Consider the following 23,196-nt stretch of genomic DNA (forward strand, 5'->3'; position numbering starts at 1 on the left):
TGTTCATCTCTCTTCGTTCTTTTTTTGTTCTGTTTCACGGACTGGATAATTTCAGTTGACGTACTTTAAGGTCACGGATTCTTTTTTTGTCAGTTCAAACCTGTTGTCCAGCCCCTCTGGTAAATTTTTTCACTTCAGTTATTCTACAGTTCAACTCTAGAATTTGTATTTGGTTCTCTGAAAAAAAATTCTTTTAATTTCTCTCTTGGTATTCTCTGTTTGATGAGATATCATTCTGATACTTTACTTCTTCTTTAGACATGATTTTCTTTAGTTCTTTGGATATATTCAAAATAATTGATTTAATATCTTTGCCTAGCAAGCTACCATCTGGACTTCTTTAGGGACAGTTTCTATTGACTGCTTCTTTTCTTGTGTATGTGCCATGCTTTGTTGTTTCTTTGCATGTTTCATACATACTTGGTTGAAAACTACGTTTTGAAGAATATAATGTGGTGACTCTTGAAACCGGATCCTCCCACCGGGGTTTGTTGATGTTGATTGTTGTCACTATTGCTTATTTGTTAAGTGACTTTCCTGAAATCTATAAAATATTTATTCTTTGTCATGTATGGCCACTGAAGCCTCTGCTCAGTTAGTTTAGTAGTCAGCTAATGACTGGAGAGATTTCCTTAGATGCCTGGAAGCAATTAGACTTCCAGTCTTTCCCAAAGATCTCTGTGTCTTCAACACTCAGGGAGCTAGTTAACAACTCTGCCTTAGCCTTCACCTCTGCTTGCACAGAGCCTCAAGGTCAGCCAGAGGGGTGAGCATAGGGCCTTCTCAGGGTTTTGTGGATGTGTGCACAGTCCTATACATGTATGTGACTTTCTAGATTTCCAGAACTATGGATATCTCATGAATATCTTATTCCTCAGCTTTTTAAAAAGTTTCTTGGTCAGCTACCTCTTTTGCCCCAACTGTCATCACTGCCTCGGGCAGCTGCGATATTAAACAGTTCTTACTGATTATTTTTCATAAACTCGCTTTGGAGTAAAGACTGTCAGATAGCAACAAGCCCTGTGAATGGAGGTTTTCTGTGAACTGTCAGATAGGTCAAATAATGACAGTTCTCTGAGAATGCTGTTCTGTGGGAGCTCATTGCCCCCTTCAGCAATTGCTGGACTGCTGTTTTTCACGTGATTGTGGAGATAGGGAGATGAAGATGGGAATAAGGCAAGCTAAAATGTCCTCAAAGCTTGCTATTCTTAAATTTTTTTTTTTTAAAGATTTTATTTATTTATTTGAGACAGAGAGTGAGAGAGAGAGAGAGCACAAGAGGGGGGAGCGGGAGAGGGAGAAGCAGACTCCCTGCCGAGCAGGGAGCCCGATGCGGGACTCGATCCAGGGACTCCAGGATCATGACCTGAGCCGAAGGCAGTCGCTTAACCAACTGAGCCACCCAGGCGCCCCAAAGCTTGCTATTCTTACTGAGATTCAGCTATCACTTTTTCCAATAGAAGTACCTAAGATTGTTGCAAGACCTAATTAATTGCCAGAGCTCTGAAAAAGTTGATTTTGGCCATTTTTGCCAGTGTTACTGATTTTACAGAGGAGCAGTTTTTTGAGGTCCTTACTCTCCCCATTTCCACTGATGAACTCATTAGGACACTTTAGAGACTTGATGGTTTTGACAGATATACCAGCTCCATTAACAATTATGCCAGGATAACGGGTATAAATTGCAATAGATTCAGGCTACTGGGATATGTTGCAACCTTTCCATAGGTGCGTTTGGGTTGATTCCTATTTGGGGGGATCACGAGCAATGTTGCTAGAGTACTCATATCTGCGTTCAGGATATGTTTGTCCACATTTCTAGTGGTGTATATCTAGGACTGGTATTGCTGTATCATGGGATAAATGTACACATTCATGTTTAGTAAATACTACCAAACAGTTTCCAAAATGATTGAAATAATTTATGCTCCCATCAGCAGCCTAGGAGAATTCCAGGTGTTCCTTATCCTTGTCCACACTTGGTATTGTCAGATCTTTTATTTTTCACTTGTAAGCTATTTGTGTGAAGCTGAGCACATTTTTTGAGGGTTTAATGACCATTTCAATATGATTTTTGTGAAGTACTTATTTCAAGTGCTTATTCCTGCCTATTTTTCAGTTGGGTTGTCTGTCTCTCAATGATTCATGGCAGTTCTTTACATATTTTGTGTATCAAATCCTTGTTGATTATATGCATTGCAAATATCTTTTTCCACTCTGTGGCTAGCCTTTTACTCTGTTAAAGGTATCCTGTGTTATGCTGACTTTTTAAATTTAATGTATCTCATTTCTCCAGTCTTCCTTAATGGATAGTGCCTTGTGTATCCTATTTAAGAAATCTACATGCTCTGAGTCATGAAAATGTCCTTCTGTTTAGCTTATTAACCGTTGTTTTTCAGCATCTGGCATAGCTTCTTATTAATTATCTGGATATCTTGTATATGAGGGAATGCCTAACAATGTTAACAATAACAACAGTAATATTATATGATATCAGCAGCTGTCTTTTACTGAGCCCTTATTGTATGCCACCATCTTCAAAGTGTTTTACAATGTGAGTCAGATATAATTCTTCAGAAAATTTTTTTCTTAATTTAAGTACAGTTGATATACCATGTTATATTAGTTTAGGTGCACAGCATAGTGATTCGGCAATTCTATATGCAGTGCTCAAGTAAGTGTAGTTACCATCCGTCACCCTACAACATTATTACAGTATTATTATTATTTATTTTTTTTTTTTTAAAGATTTTATTTATTTATTTGACAGAGAGACAGCGAGAGCAGGAACACAAGCAGGGGGAGTGGGAGAGGGAGAAGCAGGCTTCCTGCCGAGCAGGGAGCCCGATGTGGGACTCGATCCCAGGACCCTGGGATCATGACCTGAGCCGAAGGCAGACGCTTAACGACTGAGCCACCCAGGCGCCCTATTACAGTATTATTGACTATATTCCCTATGCTGTACTTTTTATCTCCATGACGTATTTATTTTATAACTAGAAGTTTATAATCCCCTTCACCTGCCCCCCGCCCCCCCACACCAGTTTGTTTCCCAGTATTTATGAGTCTGTTTCTGGGTTTGTTTGCTCATTTGTTTTATTTCTTCAGTTCCCCATATAAGTGAAATCACAAGTCACATTTAGTTCGTACAGCAATCAGTGAGTTGGGTTGTATATCCATATTTTAACCAATTAATGGGGACTGTGTCCCCCATTTGGTGAAGCTCAGGCTTTTATAAAGGCTAATAATTAGATGCCAGGTGATGCAGTAACTGAGTGTTGGCTGGATTCAAACCAAACCTCTCTTTCTCTAAAGTCTTTTATTGTGTTAAGTATACTATTTATCCCATTTCTATTACTGTTTACCCTAAGAAGAACATGGGCAGGAATCACTGACCACAGTCAAAAGGTACTGTTTCTCATTCTTAGAATTAAGCCACTCATTGGGAATATTTCAGTATTTCGGTCATTCTTGCCACACTACACAATTTCGATGATAATCTGATCAGTTTCAGGATACTCTCCTTTTTACGTACACACTGCTGATGTGAATTCCTTTTGAAAGGACCTTCCTGGCCATAAAATTGCTGGTACAATCTAAGTATCCAATAGGTTGCATTGAATAAAATTCCTTTGTGGCAACATAGGACCTTATTCATGAAAGCCTCTGTGTCCTCTTGTCATGGTGAAATTTTTATGCTACTTACGTGGGATAGAGCACAAAACGAACCTTTTCAGAAGAAATTGCTGCTGTTCAGGATCCATGAGGGCTTTTTCTACCTTCTACTTATTGTAATCCACATGACTCGGGAGGGGCTAGGTTTGAAAGAAACCTGTGTGTGTGAGGGGTGAGGTTAACGCAAGGGAGATCAACCACGATTATGGAAATAATTTGTAGGTTATTCCAGCCCTGGGGCTCAATTCAGTGTGCACAGTTTACAGAGCCTATATGCTGCTGATTTGATGCTGTTATTCAGATCGGCCCACGGTAAGGAGATTCATGTTACCAGCAAAAGCAGAAAAGAGGTTTTGTGTGCAGGATGGGGGTGGGGATGGGCCTGAGTAGTAGAGCAGTTTAATGGAAAAATTGCTATGCTGTCTGCAAAGGGCAGCAATGACTCCTGCATTTCAATGATTTTAGAGATCTTTCCTCCACCTGGAAGTCAGAACCAGCGCCTACCACCTACAAAGTACAGTTTCATATTGGGCCTTCCTCTGTCCATGACTGGTGGATGTTACATGCACTTCCAAAAAGCTCAGTGGCTTTTATGGTAAGAGTGATGCTTGATGGGAAGCAAAATCACATGCAGTGATATAGCTCAAGAAGTGTAGAAAATCTCTCTCAGGGGTCACTGCCTTTCCATAGAAAGTCCCCTGGATGAGGGTATAGCATGCATATTAAAAAGAGACTAGTGAAAAAAGAATAGTATTTACACCATTATGATGAATTGGGGATTAGATGTCATAATCCAAGTCAGATGTCTTATAGATAGCAAATGCTCATTACATGTATGCTTCTCATTTTAATTATAAATACGTATCTTAAATACGTATCTTTACAGAAGTTGAGTGTGGTTTCCCTGTGAAGAGGCTAAGGCTTTGAGTGTTATTAGGCTCCGAGGCTCCAGACAGTTATCTTGAAGTGCTACACCTGCTTCTATGTGGACTTGATGAAGGTCACTGGCACACATGCCCTGAACCAGGGCAGCCAGATTAGGGAAAAATCTGGAAATCATCTTTCACAAGGAGGCATCAAGTGGACTTGGTAGAAGAGACTCCAGAGGGGATTTAGCATCTTGGACTTGAGTAGAGGACAGTCCAGCCTCACTCTCAAGGTAGGCACTATCTCCTCAAAGCCCCTGACAGCTGGTCAGCCTGCGCACTGCATGACCACCTCCCTCCCTGGGAAGCTTCCAGCTCTTCAACCATCTGCTTTGCTGGTTAGCTCCAAGAATTATCAAGTTCTTTGTTGTGTTGAGATAATACATTCTTTCTGGTGGCTTTTGTCATTTTCCTTTGTTTCCTTATGTTTTCCAAGTCTAAAGCAAGTCGTCTTCTTCCTTCTCATAACCTTTCAAATGCTTGAAAACAGCTCTCATCTGTCTCCTGCCATGTCTTCTGTTTAGGCTTCCCTGTGTAAGGTTTCTGAGCCATTCTCCCTATGATTCAGGTCTTATCGTTGATGTTCTTCCTTGTAAGTAGTTCTGGAACAACCTGTCCCCCATGAGAACAGTCCTGTGCAGCCTGCCTACAGTTGCTCTTCCCATTTTCTTCCACAATGCTAGTGTCAGTTCCTTAATTTATTAGGAACCACACCCAACTGTTGACTCATACTGAGCTTGTGGTTCATACCCCTGGCATCAATTCTTACAAGGTCTCTTCCATCTTATTTTAATAGGTGTTTCAAGAACTCTAAATGCAGAAGTTAAATTTACTTCTTTGAAATCTTATGTTTGTGGTTTCTGCTCTTCTAATGAACTTGTTGAAATCTTGCTTGGATCCTAGTTCCATCTTCCCTCTTAACTTCATGCTCTCTGCGGATAAGACAAACTGGTTGTTTTCTCTTTGCTCTCTCTGTGGGTTTAAATGTTGCCTTAGTCTGTAGCTAAGTCCTATTTTCCCATCATCATAGATCATCTCCCTGCCTCTAGCTAGCCACTTTAGAAATATTTACTGTTGGTTTTGACATGGATTAGTTGTGAAGATGGGTAAACGCCTAAGATATATGGAGCCCCAGGCAAATTTTTTTATCTATATAAAGAATTTGACTCACCCCAGATCAGCTTTGTCAACACCATTCTGGTGGCTCCTCTCATGCAATCTGGTGAAAGAAATACCAGATAGACTAATGGGAACAACCACTAGGCATAGACTCATGTCCAGGAGCTCATTAGCATATCTTACTGATAACACATATGGGATAGAGGGTCAGAGAGCTCCCTGAAAGGGAGAAAGTGGATGGGGTGGTGGGCGGGGAGGAGGATCGGGTATTCCTTCTGGACCCTGTCCTTTTCAGGCATCGGAAGGGGTCTTTTCAAAATATGGGGCCCCATTTGCCTAGTTCTTAGGAGGGTACTGTTGGAGAGTATGGATGTTGAAGTACAAAATGAATACACAGGGCTGGTAATCATTTACAGCACATGCCCTACTATTAGCATATTCAGAGGTCTCCTCACATATGTTAAAAGTACAATGCAGAGATATAATTGTGGCTGAGCTAGATTTTAGTATGTAATCTGTATACTATTATGTATTATCCAAATAATATGTTACTAACAGTATTTGTCTTCCTTGTTACATTATTTTAAATTTGTATGAAGTCAATACAAGCACATAGTTTTAAAGAATTCAATTAACCTTAAAAGACTTAAAGTGAAATTCTCTTCTCATCCTCTATCTCTTCCCCCAGCCTCGGGCGCCCAAAGCAACTATGCTCAATTATTTTAGCTAGGTTTTTTTGTTTGGTTGGATTTTTTTTTTTTCCTTGTATTTACCCTCATTTCTCATTAACATGTTTACAGTATTTCTTAATTGACTTTAGGCATTAGCTACTGACTTTCTGTGATGATAGATGAATATTTAGCTGTATTATATATGAATTCTCCTTTTCTCATATTCCTATATCATTATATGAACATTTAGGAGTAAATTAATAGTCTCTATTATACTGTTAGGATGTTCCATGCTGCTATGACCATATAAATAATATTAGCTATTGGGCCAAATAGTGTACCATCATTTTATTTCCTCTCTTGAACAACTTTTTGTTTTTTTTTTTCCCTGTAGTTAATGCCTGCCTTTTTTTTCTGCTCCATTTACTTATTTTTATGCTTATTTTAGCAGTATTTTCTAAATCTCCAATTTATTACCTAGTCACTTTGTACTATTTTGTTCCCTGGAGACTGCCTTTTCCTGACCCTTTATCCTGCTCCAATCTGTTTGTGGTCTAGGCCTCAGGCATAATAGTTACACTGGTTTTCCCTTCATTACCCTAGTTAGATTCTTGGATTGCAAGTCTTCCTTTTTTCTCCTTCATTTTCATAAAAACAAACAAATAAACCCATAATAACTTCCTATAAAATGGTTCATATTTGAAAATGTCTTCATTTTACCTTTTACTTGAATAATCTTTGAGTAATTTGGAATTTTGGTTGGAAAATTATTTCCCCTTTGTTCACTTATATTCTGATACCAGTCTCATTTCTGATTATCTTGTGTGTGCTTTATTTTCTTTTGAAGTTTTAGAATAATTTTCTATCACCAGGGTTATGGTTTCTCAAAGGGATTTGCCTTCACGTTGAGATTTTAATTTTAGTTATTTTTTTTTATTCCTAAAAGCTTTCCTGTTCTCTCTCTTCCTCTCCCTTTCTCTCTCCCTCGCCTCCCCTCCCTTCCCTTTTCTCCCTGTACCTTCCACCCTCCCTTTCTATTTTCCTCTTTCCTTCCCTACCTCTTACCCTTTCTCCTTCTTTCCTTTCTTCTCTCCCTCTATCCTTCTCTCCCTTTTCCTTCTTCCCTCCTTTCTCCCTCATTGTTCCTTTTTCATTGTAACCTGTGCATTTGTTTGTTTATAGCTTTAGATTCCTTTGTGTCTCTGTCTCTGAGGATGTTACTGGGTTTTCAGGAAATTTTCATGGCTTCAGGCATTGTTTCTGTTTCTTCGTGATGCATTTTCTTCTCTGTGCTTTTGTCTCTGCCTTTCATGCTAGAGGCTTTCATCAAATGTCTGGTGGTTCTTGATTATCTGATCATATTTAAATGTGAGATACCAAAAAAGTGCTTGGATATTGTTTGGGCCATCTACTGGGGGCTTTTACAGCATGAACAGATGGGAAGACCTTTTTGTTGAGGGTGTCCATTTGACAATATTTGTTGGTCTTTTCTGTTGGGCTACTCAGCTTTACCAAAGATGAATCCTGCCATTGCCATTACTGGGCAGGCTTCCATTTATTCTCATTTGCAGCAAATGGTTCCTCCTTTTGTGCCTGTCTTCCTAGAGTCTGGACCCTCTCTTCTCCAAAGGATTTATCTTAGGTGGGTGAGGGGTTAGGAAGGTGAGGGAGTACAAGGCAGGGGGGCAGGGGGGGTGCCCAGTTGTATGACTTTGTGCAGTGGATGAGGGGAGCCCCATATTAAATTCTCTTTACAGATGTTAAAGACGATAGCTTACTGGGGCACCTGGCTGACTCAATCAGTAGAGTATGTGACTCCTGATCTTGGGGTCATGAGTTTGAGCCCCTTTTTATTACTTAAGGAAATTTAAAAAATGACAGCTGACTTAAGCCTTGTATAAATAAAATGAAAAAAAAAAGGAAAAAAAGGACTTTCAAGAATTCACACAGGAGCTTCATTCCCAACTAACCTCTTAAAAACACATAACTTTATTCCCCTTTATTTTCCATTTTTTTAAATGGGAAAAAGAAGTTCAACCTACTTGACAATTATTCTTGTGTCTCTATAAACTCAAATTATCTGAAATTTTAGTTTCCTAGATCTGGCATATATTCCCTAGTATTTCTCTTGTTTAAAATGAATTTCCCTTTTCCTGCTACTCACGTAAACCATTGATTATCTGAAATCACTGAGTATCCTCCATTCAGTTGGATAATTGAAGCTAGATCTATTTAAATACATAATGAAGCCCTGAGCTTCATCTTAACTCTGCACTCAAAGGGGCTCTTATGCAAAATGCATTTTTTTGCTGATTATATTCCTGTGTTGGCAAGAACTTTGCTTATTCCCTTCACTGAACTTTATACAGTATTTATAGCATCTCCAGAGGGCAAAGGAAGAATCACAAACTTCAGTTTTGCTACCTGTCTGCTGCTGTTTGTTTAATGGAAGCAGATGAGCGTGGAGGAAATCACAACCATGTTGCGGGGGTGGCGGGGGTCTCTCCTTCCTGCCCCTTTGACCACTGGATTCTGATAGAGAGGCCCTTTAGTAGACGTAATGTCCCTAATTAAACTTGCCTGGTTCAAGAAGGTAATGCAAAGGTAGCGGCTTTGAAAAGCTTTTTCTGGCATGTCAGGTTTGAAATCCTGGAGAGTCCACACTGGGAGACATTCTATCAAGTTAGTGGTCTGCTGTGAGCTGCTCTGAGTTATTAAGCCTGTAAACTGCCATGAACTGTTACAGAGTTTTTCTACTTAACCCTATGTTGACAGCAGTCAGGGTAGACCTAGCCCACCCTCTCATCGACACATAGCTCTCGGTATGCCCCTGGGAATGGACCAGCCCTTCCAAAAAGCTCATTTAGTGAATTGTGCTTCTTAGAAATAGATTTGGCTTTAATGATGGAGAAAGGCAGAGACTGCTGTGTTGTTGAGACAGGACAGCAGGAGGAAAAGTTCTCTCTAATGGAACTGCCTTCAGCCACCGACAGGTTCTGGAGAAGCTTGGAGGCTTGAGGCGTGCTTAATGGTTAAAATGACTGGTGGATACATTTTTCATAAGCTGTAAGCAGACTTTTCTCTCTATCCTTCTCTAGGCTGTGGGGCTTGGTGCTTTTGTTTATTTCTTAAAATCTTAATTGTGGTAAGGTACACATGACATACCATCTTAACTGTTTGTAAGTATGCTGACGTTCAGTGACATTAAGCACGTTCACATTGTGGTGCATCCGTCCCCACTGTCCATCTCCAGACTCTTCTCATCTTGCAGACCTGAAACCTGGAACACTGGCTCCCACTCCCATCCTCCCCAAACCCCTGGCAACCACCATCTTTCTTTCTTTAAATAAATAAATTTCAGGAGCGCCTGGGTGGCTCGGTCGTTAAGCGCCTGCCTTCGGCTAGGTCATGGTCCCCCCAGGTCCTGGGATCGAGCCCCGCATCAGGCTCCCTGCTTGGCGGGAAGCCTGCTTCTCCCTCTGCCACTCCCTCTGCTTGTGTTTCTGCTCTCGCTGTCTCTCTGTCAAATAAATAAATAAACTCTTAAATAGATAGATAGATAGATAAATTTCAGGATAGCTGCTCTGCTAAAATTAAATATACATCTTTCAAAGGCTGTTTAGCTTCATCAGCTAGTATCAGTTTTTCTTTCCACTTTTCTTTCTTTCTTTCATCCTTTTTTTCAAAGTAATCTCTGCACCCAAACATGGGGCTCAAACTTAAAACCCCAAGATCAAGAATGCATGCTCCACTGACTGAGCCAGCCAGGTGCTTTCTTTGCACTTCCTAACTGGGATGCAGACGTAAACTCTCTGGTGTCGGAATGGAGTGTGTTGCCCTTGGCTGAGTTTGGCAGAGAGCCTCAAAGGTGGAGGGAAGAAGGGGCCCTGCTTTCATTAAATAAAGAGAGGAAAAGTCTGTTCCGTAGAACCTATCAGATTAAGGCTCTTCTTGGCGGTTGAAAGTGTGTGACATAGACTTTTCTAGAAGCGTTGAAATGGGATTCTTACTTAGCTAGTGTATCAGTCGGGATGGTTAGATTATGCTGTAGGAAGGACCAGCCCCCATATCTCCATGGCTTAACACACCTTTTTCATTCCTGCCACACTTCTGATGGACACTGGCTATGAAGCTGTATTTGTCCTGGATACTCTGGGACCCAGGGTGACAGAAGATTCCCTGACACATGCTTCCACGACTGTAAGCAAAGGGATCAGAATGGGAGTGAATTGGGCTTTTGTTTAGTAATGACACATGTCGCTTCTCCTCAAATTCATTGGCCAAAGCCAAATGACAGGGCCACACCTAATTTTAAAGGGAGCAGGAAAGTTCCATCCTCCTATGTCCCTAGGGAGAGCCCAAAATATTACATGTACAAGAGGAATGACACCACAGGGGCCCAGTCTTCGGAAGAATCGATGAGAACTAGGGGTTCGGAGCAGTGTGGCATGTTTAACAAAATGATTTTAAGCACAGGATGGGTAAAGATCAAGGTTTATAATAAATTACTGGGTTATACCTAATTTTTTTCTGGGCTTTGGTTTCTCCATTCGTAAAATGCACCTGGGCCCCTTCTAGGTGAACTTTCTATTAAAGTATAATATCTACACAGAAAAGTACACATTTTGATGGTGTCTCAAAAGCTCGTACCCCCATGTCGGAGGTGCGTGCAACCAGCACCCAGACTGGGGAGCTGAACGTGGCCAGCACCCCAGAGGCCCCCCTCATGGTTCCTTGCAGCTGCTTCTCCCTCTCCCGCTCCCACCAAAGGGCTCCTCTTCTGACTTCTAACTGTGCATTCGTTTTTGCCTGTGTCTGTACTTTATACAAATAGAATCTTAGTCTATATTCTTGCATGTCTGGCTGCTTCTCCTCAGTGTTATGTGTGTGAGACTTAACTCATGTTGCAGTCTTTCGTTCTCCTTGCTGTATAGTATTTCATTGTGTGATTATACCACATATTATTTATCCATTCTGCTGTTGACGGGTGTTTGGATAGTTTCCAGTTTTGCCCATTGCAGATTATGCTGCTATAAACATTTTGGTGTATATGTTCTGTTGAGCATATGAATGCATTTTTGTTGAGTGTATACCCAGGAGTGTATTTTTGGGGTCACAAGGCGTGCACGTAGTTAGCTTTTCTCAGGTAGTGTCCAGCAGCTTTCCAAAGCAGTATATTCTCTATCCAGTAACCAGCACTGCCTGGGAATTCTGGTTGCTCCATATCTTTGCCATCACTTGGTATTTTCTTCCTGGAAGCTTTTTTTTTTTTTTTTAAGATTTTATTTATTTATTTGAGAGAGAGAGAGAGCAGAGCAGGGGGAGGGGCAGAAGAAGAGAGAGAAGCAGACTCCCTGCTGAGTAGGCTTGATCCCAGGGTTCTGGAATCATCAAAGGCAGAAGCTCAACTGACTGAGCCACCCAGGCGCCCCCTGGAAGCTTTTCTTTTAGAAAAGAATCCTTACTAGATTGTTCTTCCATCTGAGCTAATTCCTCCCTCCTTAGCTCCCTCCTTAGATAGATAGATAGATAGATAGATAGATAGATAGATAGATAGATAGATAGATAGATAAAAAATAACTCCACTTGGTAACATACCCACTGATGCTGAGGCACCGAGAGACTCCAAGGTCAAACCCTGTGCTCTATACAAGGCAGGAGCAAGCCTGGTGCATTTATCATGTGTGGGAGGACCTAAAACTCTGTATTTTTCTGGAGTTACTTGAAAGTGATATATAAAGATAAAATGTAAGATAGTGACGTTCTAAGAGGAGATACATATTAACAGTTTGAAGCAATGTTAAGCATTAAAGGTGAGTCTCCTGTACAGACCTATGGGTCCCTACAAGTATTTACCTGGAATTTCCAGTGTTGCTACCTCCTCTTTTCCCCTTCAGTTTTCACAAGATGATTCTGTTGGCTTCGCTCTGTTGCTTCTCTGTGAGACTGTTCCGCTCACTGATGTCTTCTTTAGGTGCAGGCATGTACTTTGCTATAAAGGTAACAACTGCCATATTGTTGAGGTTGGCCCAGTGGGTCGGGACTCTGTTGGCTGACACTGTGTTGCAGTTTCCATTGTGGGATAGCAAACTGAGGAGATTCAGAAATAACAAACTGGGGTGGTCTTTGGTTGCCGGGGTGCAGAGTACCAGGTGGGTGGGGGCCTGTTACTGGAATTTTGTTTGCCAACCATCATTCCAATGAGTTTGGAAGCTAAAAAGATGCATCAGAGAGAGAGGGGGGAAAAAATCAGTGTTTTGTGCATGAAAATGTTGGCTGTTACTTCAGTACTGAAGTGGCTGAATAGATCTTTTTCTTCAGTGAGCTAATTTCTGAGTGTTTATTAAACCTCTCTGGGCTTAAGGGGATACCCAGAAAATTCTAGCATGTCCTCACTTATAAATACTCGTTGACTGAGTTCCTGAAGTATTTGTAATGGTGGGTTAGTGCGAATGAGCTGTCTGCCCTAGACTGTTCTCTGACTTTTGCCTTTCAGAGCACCTTGAGTCACTTTGAGGTTGCTTGTCCATTGCTGGGGGTGGCCATTTTAAAAGAAAATGAAATGTGAAAGCCATTCCTCGCTGCTGGATGGCCCCACTTCCTAGATAACTCCCATGTGTCCCTGAACATAATACTGCTTCTGGCTGCCTTGAGCTCCTTCCACAACCCTAATTGTGTCATTGCTGCTTGCCTCTGGCATAGGGCCTTTGGATTTGGGTCACAGCATTTCACTGGGGGCAGGGCTGTTGTCTTCCTTGGACGGTGATGTCCCTTGGCCTCATTCTCAACCTTGGAAGTGGCCAGCCCTCTGTGAAAACTGACCTTTGCTTCAGAACAACCCTCTTCACTAGAAACTAAGCTCTCCAAATAGGATTATCACATATTCAAGTGTCTTAATTTCGACTGCTATTAACATAATTGCACAAGTAAATAAATAAACGGGGGGCTTATCAGTGATAGACATTGATTTCTCACATTCTGGAGGCTGGAAGTCCAAGATCAGGGTGAGAGCATGGTTGAGTTCTGGGCAGGCCTGCCCCCTGACTCATAAACTGTGTCTTCTTGCTGTGTCCTCACTTGGCAGAAGAGGGACTAGTTAGCTCCCTGGCCTCTTTTTATAGGAGCACTAATCCGCTGCAGGAAGGCTCCACCCGCATGACCTAATCACTTCCCAAAGGCCTCACCCCCTAATACCATCACACTGGGGGTTAGGATTTCAACATTTGAATTTGGGAGAGACACAAACATTCATTCCATTACAACAAATGAGTTCCTTTAGCACACCAAGTGAGCAGACGCAGAGACTTCATATTCCAGACAGCTCTTGGAGGCTGGGGGTGGGCGTGGCATCTGACCTAAGGCCAACTTATTTCAGCGTCTCTGCAAGATGAGGTCAGGATGGGTAGCCTGACCACGACGTATCCAGACCTGTCACCCTGACTCCTGGGGCCATGGCTACTCCAGAAATGCACTGGTTCCCTGCCGATAACCTAAGAGGCCGCTGTTTTTTCTCGGCCCCCACCTGCCCCCCCCTTACAGACCACCAGCCAGACGGAGCTGGAGAACTGGATCACCGCCATCCATTCTGCTTGTGCAGCTGCCGTCGCAAGGCACCACCACAAGGAAGACACGCTCCGGCTCCTCAGGTCCGAAATCAAAAAACTGGAACAGAAGATTGACATGGATGAAAAGATGAAGAAAATGGGCGAAATGCAGCTGTCTTCCGTCACCGATTCAAAGAAGAAGAAAACTATATTAGATCAGGTAATCATTCTTCTGTGTTTAGGCTTGGGCGGGAGTGTTGGGTCTTTCAAGTTCTTCCGCTCCTTGGAATCACAGAGTGTCTTGGGTCATGTCGTTGTCAGCCTGTCATCCAGGCTGCTGAATTCCTTACTGCAACTGTCAGTGTTGCTTACCCATAGCTCACAGCCCGTTGTCATGAGCGGAAGGGAACAACATTACATTGAAGGAGAGACAGGAATCTGATAGAGGAGGCTTCCCGCTCCCACCGGGGGCAAGCTCCTTCTAGGGCCTCTGTGAAATTGCGAAGTCTGCACTTTGCCTTCCCCACCTGCTCAGGTTAATGTGGGGGCGCGGCTGTGGAGGGACGCACTCCCGACTCCTCAGTCAACTTAGAAAAGGTAGAGTGTGTTGTTGTTAAAAAATGCGTTGCAGTGTATGAGCAGAAGTATAAGGAAAGATTTAGCGAGGTGACAGAGGACATTTTTGCCTTCTCAATTGTTTCCAAGTCAGTGATAGCCATTGAGTCATGCTTTGAAACTTTGTCTTAATGTTTAGGAAATAATTATGTGAGTAAGTGAATTTAAATCACTGAATGGTTGATGGCATGGGCCAGCCTGTGGTTTCCCATGGGTCTCGCCCTCTGTTACCTGACACGGTATTTATGGTCATTGAGGCATAAAATTACCCATTTCAAAGTTTCCGATTCAAGTGGCATTTCGTTCATTCACAATATTGAGCTACCACAACCTCTGTCTAGTTGCCAAACATTGTCATTCACCCCAGAAGGAAACCCCGTACCTGTTAAATTGCTCCCCTCTGCTCCTGGCAGTCTGCCTCAATGGATTCACCCATTTTGGATGTTTTATGTAAGCGGAATTACGTAATACATGACCTTTTGTGTGTGAATTCTTGCACTTCGTGTCATGTTTTGGGATTGATCCACATTGTAGTGGATCTTTGTACACACCACAGTTTGATAATCCATTTGTCCATTGATGGACATTTGGGCTGTTTCCACTTTTTGGCTGTTGTGAATAGTGCTGTCGATAGGCATGTACGCTAACACTATATTTCAAGTCAAAGTAAAAAGTCGATGTCCGCCATTAATCATTATCCATATCATTGTTAACATCACCGAGCCTTCACTGTATACCAGACCCTGTACCAAGTCTTATTCTTGCATGATCTCATTTAAATATCACTTCAGTCCTAGGAAGTAGGTATTACTTTGCCATTTTGAAAAACGAGGACACATATCTTGGATATATATACTCTATGGTTGGAATTCTATTCCAGAGCCTCAGTCTTCTCTTCACCTTCTAGTGTTTTCTGCTTCCCACCCTGTATTGTCTGCCATGACCTCTTCCCAAAAGCTCCTGGTCTCTTCGCCTCACTTTTCTTTTTTCTTTGTCTTTCTTTAAAAAGTCATCTCTTGGCAAGTCCTAGAATTCTCCAGTGGTAGAAATCCTACATATTTTACTTCCTTGGGTTTGTGGCCCAGAGCTTGGAGCTGATGGGCTAGAATGCCCACAAACGTGACATCTGTAACAGGAGGACACAGAGTAACTAACATATACTTTCTTTTTACCAAACTGGATGTGTGACTGTAGATCTTTGCGGGGGGAGTGGGGGGCGGAGCACGTTAAGTTATGAAAACAGTAAGACTTGAGCTACTGTTCCCTAAGAAACTTAGAGTACCTGTTGTTTACCCTTTAGGATTATAATCAATACCTTGAGAACATACAGATTTGTCACGTTTGTGTAGGATGAAGTTGTTAACGTTTGTTTTCCCTTTTACTCACCTTTTCACCACTGTAGATCTTTGTTTGGGAGCAAAATCTTGAACAGTTCCAAATGGACCTATTTCGTTACCGCTGTTACTTAGCTAGCCTCCAAGGTGGGGAACTGCCAAACCCCAAAAGGCTACTTGCTTTTGCAAGCCGACCAACGAAAGTGGCAATGGGCCGTCTTGGGATCTTTTCTGTATCATCCTTTCATGCCCTGGTGAGTAGAAGCTGAGGTGTGTTTAAGAAATATTTATCTTGACTATTAATCCTGAGCAGGACTCGACAAGAGTCTCTGCAGTGTTTTTCTGCTTTACTGTGATGTGTGGATTTCTGACATGTGCTCTCCTCTGTGGTGGGTACAGATCTTCATTTGAATCTGTTCTGAAATTTATTACTTAAGCCTCTCTTGATGGGCCCTAAATTATTGTGCAAAGAAAATATGAAAGGTATTATCTGAAGAGATCTCTGCATGTAGTGTTTGTTGATAACTCGTGTCATCTTTAGGCAGTGTCCTGGTTTTAATCCAAATACAGATTTTTTTATATTAACCTCATGGAAATGTTAAGTGGAAAGCTCTCTCACACATAAATGCATCCTCTCTCTTTCACACACATGCACAAAAACATATGCACCATATATTGAACGTAGATCTCTTTGGAGATCTTCCTTTTCACTTTATTTTTAAATGTTATAATTCTGGAAGTCAGTTCTTGACAGTCATAAATACCTGATGCACTCGAGGAAGGTAAAGATGTTCCATGATTTTCCAGCCCGACATACGTATCTGCTTGGGAAAGAGAATGTTCCTCTGACCTCCAGAGCGGCAGATTGCATCGTGTTGTGTGTTTGCAGTCTGTAATTTTATGTACTTGCTAAATTGTGAACAGCTTTATGTTCTTTTGGCTCCTTTCTTCTCAAAAATTGCTGTGCGAGTAACATGGTTTCAGCCCATCCAAGTCAACACCCACTTAAAACGTACTGCACCTTAGCACATTTGCTGCGAATTAAATGTTAAGGCGCAGGTTCCAGAAGCGGCTTTGGAAAACCTTAGCTGGGCTGCTCTTGGATTGTCATGTCAGCTGTACCCTTCAATTGAATTCAGAGCTGTAATTCAGTCAAAGGCGTTTGTATTCTTTATAAATAGATTAGCGTCATCATTCAGATAATTAGGGGTAGATTTACATTTTTAAAGAAGTCTTAAACCAATTTCTGGACTTATTAAAACTGGCATCCTGATTTGTTCTGCTAATTACAGCTCAGCTCTTGGTCTCTCTTGGTCTCCCTGGCTACCACCTCTCCATATAGCTATTAAGTCCTTTTTTTTTAAATAGTGATGGGTCAACGCACTGTGATGAATAAGTCTTTTTTTTTTTTAAAGATTTTATTTTATTTGACAGAGAGAGAGAGAGAGCGAGAGCAGGAACACAAGCAGGAGGGAGTGGGAGAGGGAGAAGTAGGCTTCGTGCCAAGCAGGGAGCCCGATGTGGGACTCGATCCCAGGGTCCTGAGATCATGACCTGAGCCGAAGGCAGACGCTTAACGACTGAGCCACCCAGGCGCCTGAGTGATGAATAAGTCTTGCGAATGTTTTCAGTTTGAGGCTTTAGGGCTGTCTCTCTGAGACCTGGACACCAATTTGTAACTTGACCAAATCTCAATTGGCTTATTCTAAAAAAAAAAAAAAAAAAATTATTGGGATAAAAATTCTTGCAAGAATGTCATAGACCGACGTGGTGTTTGTGTTAATGGAGCTCATGATGCCAGTGATGCAGATCCCATATTCGTTCTAAGCCCTAAGCATCCAAATGGCCTTTTCCTTTTCCTGGGCTTGATTAGATTTTTTGGAAGAAATAATTTTGCTGTCCACCTAAAACTTCGTTGCCTCATTTTCTTCAAAGCCACTGGAGCTAACTTCTCTGAAACAAGGAAGTAAGTCACTGTATTGTTACCCTTCCCTAACTTATCTCCCGTCCATCTAATTTCCTCTGCCTCACTATCTGTGATTTGTGTATCTTTTTCTTTTGATGGGCAGGCTGTGACAGTCTGGCCAGCTCAAGATGGGAAGGTTAGTAACTTAGGCTTTTTGGTCATTGATTTTATTTTATTTTATTTTAAAGATTTTATTTGTCAGAGAGAGAGAGAGAACACAAGCAAGGGGAGCATCAGGCAGAGGGAGAAGCAGACTCCCCCGCCCCTGCCGAGAGCAAGGAGCCCCATGCAGGGCTCAATCCCAGGACTCTGGGATCATGACCTGAGCCAAAGGCAGCCGCTTAACCAACTGAGCCACCCAGGCGTCCCTGGTCAGTTATTTTAAAGAAGAATATTTAATTCCTTATGTGCAGCTCTCTTTGCCTTGGGTGGTTCCCCCCAACCCCTGGCCCCAGCTGCATCTGCAAGGTGAATCTGGGTGCCCGTATGTCTAGATGCCCTTGCAAACTTCTCTTTTCCATGAGGGGTTTCACCTCAGACAGAACCAGTTAGGCAAGCCTGTTAGGTATCTGTTCCTGTTTGTTGCTCCAGTTCCTGCAGGAGATCCCAGGCAGGGAATTTTGCAGTCTGATTTATTGGATACTTATTTTTTCCTCCTCTCCTTGTCATTTGACCCCAGGGAATTTTTTTTTTCCCCCTTGGGATTGAAACAGGCTTCAATTTAGCCTTTGTCCAGACCTTTTTTTTTTTTTTCCTTCTTTTTTGGGGGGGGGCATTGGAGGAGGAGGTGTGAGGTCAGTCGAGCTGACCGGGGGGTGGGGGGGGCGGGGGGGGCGGAAAGATTTGGGCTACAATTTAAGTCCCATTCACCAGGAGGGCTTCCCATAATGCTCAGTGATTTGGTAATTAACTGAAGGGTCCCCGCTGTACTCTTTGAAAGAAGGTTATCATTGTTCTTGTTTGCACAGATGAGCAGAATGATAGAGTAATCAGGTTCCGGCCACAAAGAGAGGCATTGTCTAGGCAAAGATCATTGAGAAACTCTTGAGCTCTTGTCTACTAGTTCTTTTGCCAGCCGCCCCCCTCCCAAATCCCTTTGCTTATTTTGGGTCATTATTGTGTTGGGAGTAGCACTTACTTTAGCAGTTTACAAGGCCCCCAGCAGTTTAGAATAGTTACTGTGAGAACCCTCCATGAAGTGCCCATTGGTTAAACAGACTAAACCAACTGGTCAGCTGGTAACTGAGAATATTTATGGCTGTAGAAGTTCCTTTTCTGGACTCTGCTCTCCTAGAACTGTAAACTAAAGCGTTACTGTTGTAACCACGTTATGTAGGATCTCTGCTTTTGCTTTGCGATGTTGGTTTATTTATTTTATTCACAATCAACAAATACATGTGAGGCCTGGCATATGTCAGTTATTGTCCTTGTGATTAGGGCTATAGTAGCAGACAACCCCGGCTTCTCTTCCTGTTGGAGATGATGTTCTTGTGGGGGGTGATGCGTAATAAATAAGCAGTTAAATAGGCATGGTAGATCCAGGTATTGATTTGTGCTACAAGGAAGGAAACAAGGTAATAATACGTGTATATATAGACAGGGTAGTGAGACCAAATGGGCATTTTTTTCCCCTCTAGGATTTTTAACTTTTTTTTTTTTTAAAGATTTTATTTATTTATTTGACATAGAGATAGAGAGAGAGAACAAGTAGGCAGAGAGGCAGGCAGAGGGAGAGGGAGAAGCAGGCTCCCCGCCGAGCAGGGAGCCCGATGTGGGGCTCGATCCCAGGACCCCGGGATCATGACCTGAGCCGAAGGCAGCTGCTTAACCAGCTGAGCCACCCAGGCGCCCGAAGGATTTTTAACTTTAACACCATTTATTTAGTGGTTCTTAGCCTCATTTTGTGATGACAGTCTTATACTGAAATAGTCATGTGAGCATGTATGTATGTATGTCAGCGCATTGTAAGTTGTTCCTTTTACAACTTGTGTTTACCTTTAAGAAAGTGATGAGAATAGAGAAAATGTTTATCTATTTAAAGTAAACATGTGCCTTTTGGTTTGTGATTTTTTTTTTGTCCCCTTCTCAACACCTTGAGCATAATCCTAGATTAGAGCTCTTTCTGTAACGCGGTCTTGGATATGGGATTTTTATCTGCCCAGATCTGGGTTTTCTTCTTTGCCAAGCTGGGAAAACATAAGACCTCATCTGCCTATTTTCATTTGGGACCAAAACCTTCCCCCTGATACGCAGAGAAGCTGTTTGGATTCCTGTTTGTAGTATCTTTGCCAGTCCACTCATGGGGCTTCCAGAGTACTTAAAAGCCCGGAGAAGTGTGCCTTCTAACCACCATGCTGATGGCTGGGGGGCCCCTGAAGTTACCCAAACATGTTTCATCCCCTAGACTCCTGCCAGTTGGCAACCGTCACCCTGGGAGTGGCCCGTGTGGGAATCTATTACAAGGAAGTTCCAAGACTCATCTCCAGCTCCAAAGAAGGGGCGGGGAGGTTTCATTTCAAGTCTGACTTGCTGTACCTCCTGGCACTCCCTTATATGAAAGGAAAGCCTGTGGGTGGCCTAGTAAGGCCTCCTGACAAAAGTTCCCTTAAGCTCCTGGGACTTTGCTTGTAGCCCATAGGATGCACTTCAAGCATGAATGTATGCTTAGGAAGGACTCTGTGGGGTCCTCACAAAGATGTGGCATCTCCTTGAGTTGTCCGAGAGGCAGACTTACACCTGGGGTGATGCCCTCAGAAATATTTGTCTGGGTTGCTGGCATCTTGCAAATATCTCAACAGAGTTTAGCTTCCCTTTATTTATTCTTTTTAACAAAACAGAACTTTTATTCCCCTTTTACCTAAACATAGGACATGTAAGGCTAATAAGGTGGCTTCACCATTTTCACAGACCCAGGTCCCTTCCATCTGATTGTCCTGCCATCTTGGAAAGGGTTCTGTCTGAATGTCCTAGACTAACTGGTTAGCATATGGACCTTCCTTCGTCGAGAAGGAGGGAAGTGAAGGATAAGGGGAAAGTCCCCCTTCTCTTGAGGATGATTCCTGGAGATTGCAAATAGCCCTTCTGCTTATCTCCCAGTGACCAGAACTTAGCCACAAGCGCATGTCCTGCTACAAAGGAAAATAAGTCAACTTTGGGTAGCCATGTGCTCAGCTACCTGGGGGGTTTCTCTGATGGAGGCAGAGGGAGAATGATATTGGGGGACCACTGTCACTTCCCTAAGAAGGGAATTATGTAATTCTGAGAAAATTAGTGGAAGACTTGGTAAATTTAGCTTTTTCATGTGGAATCACAACAACCAACACATATTGTTTGCACTGTTTTGCTGACACTGAGGCACCATTTTTCTAGAATGTAGAAACAGCTCTATAGCATTTGGGGAGAATCTCAAGATAGCATGGTTAGTTTAACTTGCTGCTCGAGTTCAATCCTGTGACCAGAGGGGCATCTACTTCTTGGAAACAGGACCTATACATTCTGTTACTATTTTACATATTACTGTTTTCCTGATGATTTCAGACAGTGATTGAGTTTGCCAAACTTTCAGTTACATTTTAAATCCACGAAGGGCCCTCAAAGTCCCAATGTATATGAGTCAGAGATGAAATGCTCTGGTGGTGGGATCAGTGTTGGCTTTTTTAAAAAACATTTCTATGAATTTGAAGATCTAATTGGCTTTATTAAGTAATTCACAAATCAGGCAGCATCCCATCCGGCAAGCAGAGAGAGCCGCTCCCTGGGGGTCTGGCTTCATGGGGAACCCGAGGAGCAGGTGAGTGGTCCTGACACCTCTCTCTTGTTGATGTGGTTCCTCACCGTCCTCAGGTGGCAGCTCGCACTGGTGAGACTGGAGTGAGACGTCGTACTCAGGCCATGTCCAGATCTGCAAGCAAGCGAAGGAGCAGGTTTTCTTCCCTTTGGGGTCTGGACACTACCTCCAAAAAGAAGCAGGGACGCCCCAGCATCAAGCAGGTAAGAAGCAAGCCCAGATCGCTCCCACGGCCAGCTCACCTTGGGCTATGTGGGCCTTTATTGATACTGTCTGTTACTTCAAATCAGCTAGTTGACACAAAGAAGTTGGTTGCGCTAGACGCTTTTAATAGATAATGTATACTCTTAACTTTGAACTCTGCTATTAGTCTGTCACCAAGCTCCAGTCTCCCCACCTGCATCCTTTCCAAACCCTGGTTAATTATAGACCTCCTGAAAGTGCACAATTCATCCTGAGTCTTCAGAAAAAAGCAGGGCTTGTTGATGAAGCCAAGCGGGCACCTGAGCACAGAGTTTTTTAAGCTGCCTCTGGCGCGGGATCAAAGGCAGCCTCCGGGGAAATTGGATTGTTTCTTTGCCCTTGACTTTTTGGGGTTGACATTAAATGGGCATCTCCTCTGCCCTCCACCCAGATGCTGGGGCTCGAAGGGGATCTCGGTAGGTGGTGAATGGCATCACCAAGAGTGGTGCAGGGTCAGCCCGCTGTAGCCAGATGCTGTGGCCTTGTCCCTTCGACCCCTTCTCACCCAGACTGCTATCCTGCTAGAGTCACTTCTGGGAACCTCTCCCCACTGTCAATGTCATGCTCCTCTCTGGTTTTGTGAAATGAGCGGCTCCGGGACCGCTCGTTCAGGTTTTAGGGACTGAAGGAACACGGATGTTGGTCTTTTCCAGAGAAGGAGAATGTTGAATTCATGGATCATGGCGGCTAGAAAGTGAGGCAGTGAGCATTTTGGAGGTCATGGTGAGGATTGCCAATTTGACCTATTCACTCTGTGCCTTTATGCAAAGTGAGAAGCCAGTTGACCGGCTTGATAAAAAGATCCCTCATTATTTGTTCTGATAATCCCAGCCGTTAGTTTGCTTAAGAACTGAAGTTTAATAGAGACATTAATCCTGGAAACTAATGTCCTGCGTTCTTCACTATTTAAATGTGGATTATCTGTATCCTTGATGGAGTTTGCAGGAGACCAGATGAGCAAATGATAAGGTAGCCTGGACCGATCAATCATGCGGTCTGTTCTGTGGTCTTTGGAGAAGGCGGGTCATCAAGTTTGTTACCAGGGGATTTGCTTCTGTGTAAATCGGAAGAAGTTTAGAGGAAGGTCATTCATTCTTTTTTTTTTTTTTTTTTTTAAGATTTAATTTATTTGAGAGAGAGAATGAGCGAGAGAGAAGGAGCAAGGGGAGGGGCAGGGGGAGAGGAAGAAGCAGGCTCCCCCCTGAGCAGAGAGCCTGACACGGGACTTGATCCCGGGACTCCGGTATCATAATCTGAGCCGAAGACAGACACTCAACCGACGAGCCACCCAGGCGCCCCAGGAAGTCATTATTTCA

The 23,196-nt window shown here is 42.8% G+C and overlaps 1 protein-coding gene across 10 annotated transcripts in view; it reads left to right on the forward strand.

Annotated features, from left to right (window-relative positions):
- The window catches only part of TIAM1 (TIAM Rac1 associated GEF 1), a 377,611-nt gene that overhangs the window by 267,720 nt on the left and 86,695 nt on the right, over positions 1-23,196 (forward strand). For all 10 annotated transcript variants that reach the window (XR_010407780.1, XR_010407781.1, XM_045902569.3 and 7 more), the window contains 3 exons: positions 13,931-14,155; positions 15,953-16,138; positions 21,694-21,840. Coding sequence is in view for 8 of the 10 variants with exons in the window: in XM_045902569.3 (XP_045758525.2) it covers positions 13,931-14,155; positions 15,953-16,138; positions 21,694-21,840 (558 nt within the window). In the remaining 2 variants the exon portion in view is untranslated. The remainder of the gene's footprint in view (positions 1-13,930; positions 14,156-15,952; positions 16,139-21,693; positions 21,841-23,196) is intronic.

Source organism: Mirounga angustirostris, unplaced genomic scaffold (assembly GCF_029215605.1).
Source record: "Mirounga angustirostris isolate CCGP_5_RB_7025 unplaced genomic scaffold, mMirAng1.0.hap1 SCAF_1, whole genome shotgun sequence".
NCBI lineage: Eukaryota > Metazoa > Chordata > Mammalia > Carnivora > Phocidae > Mirounga > Mirounga angustirostris.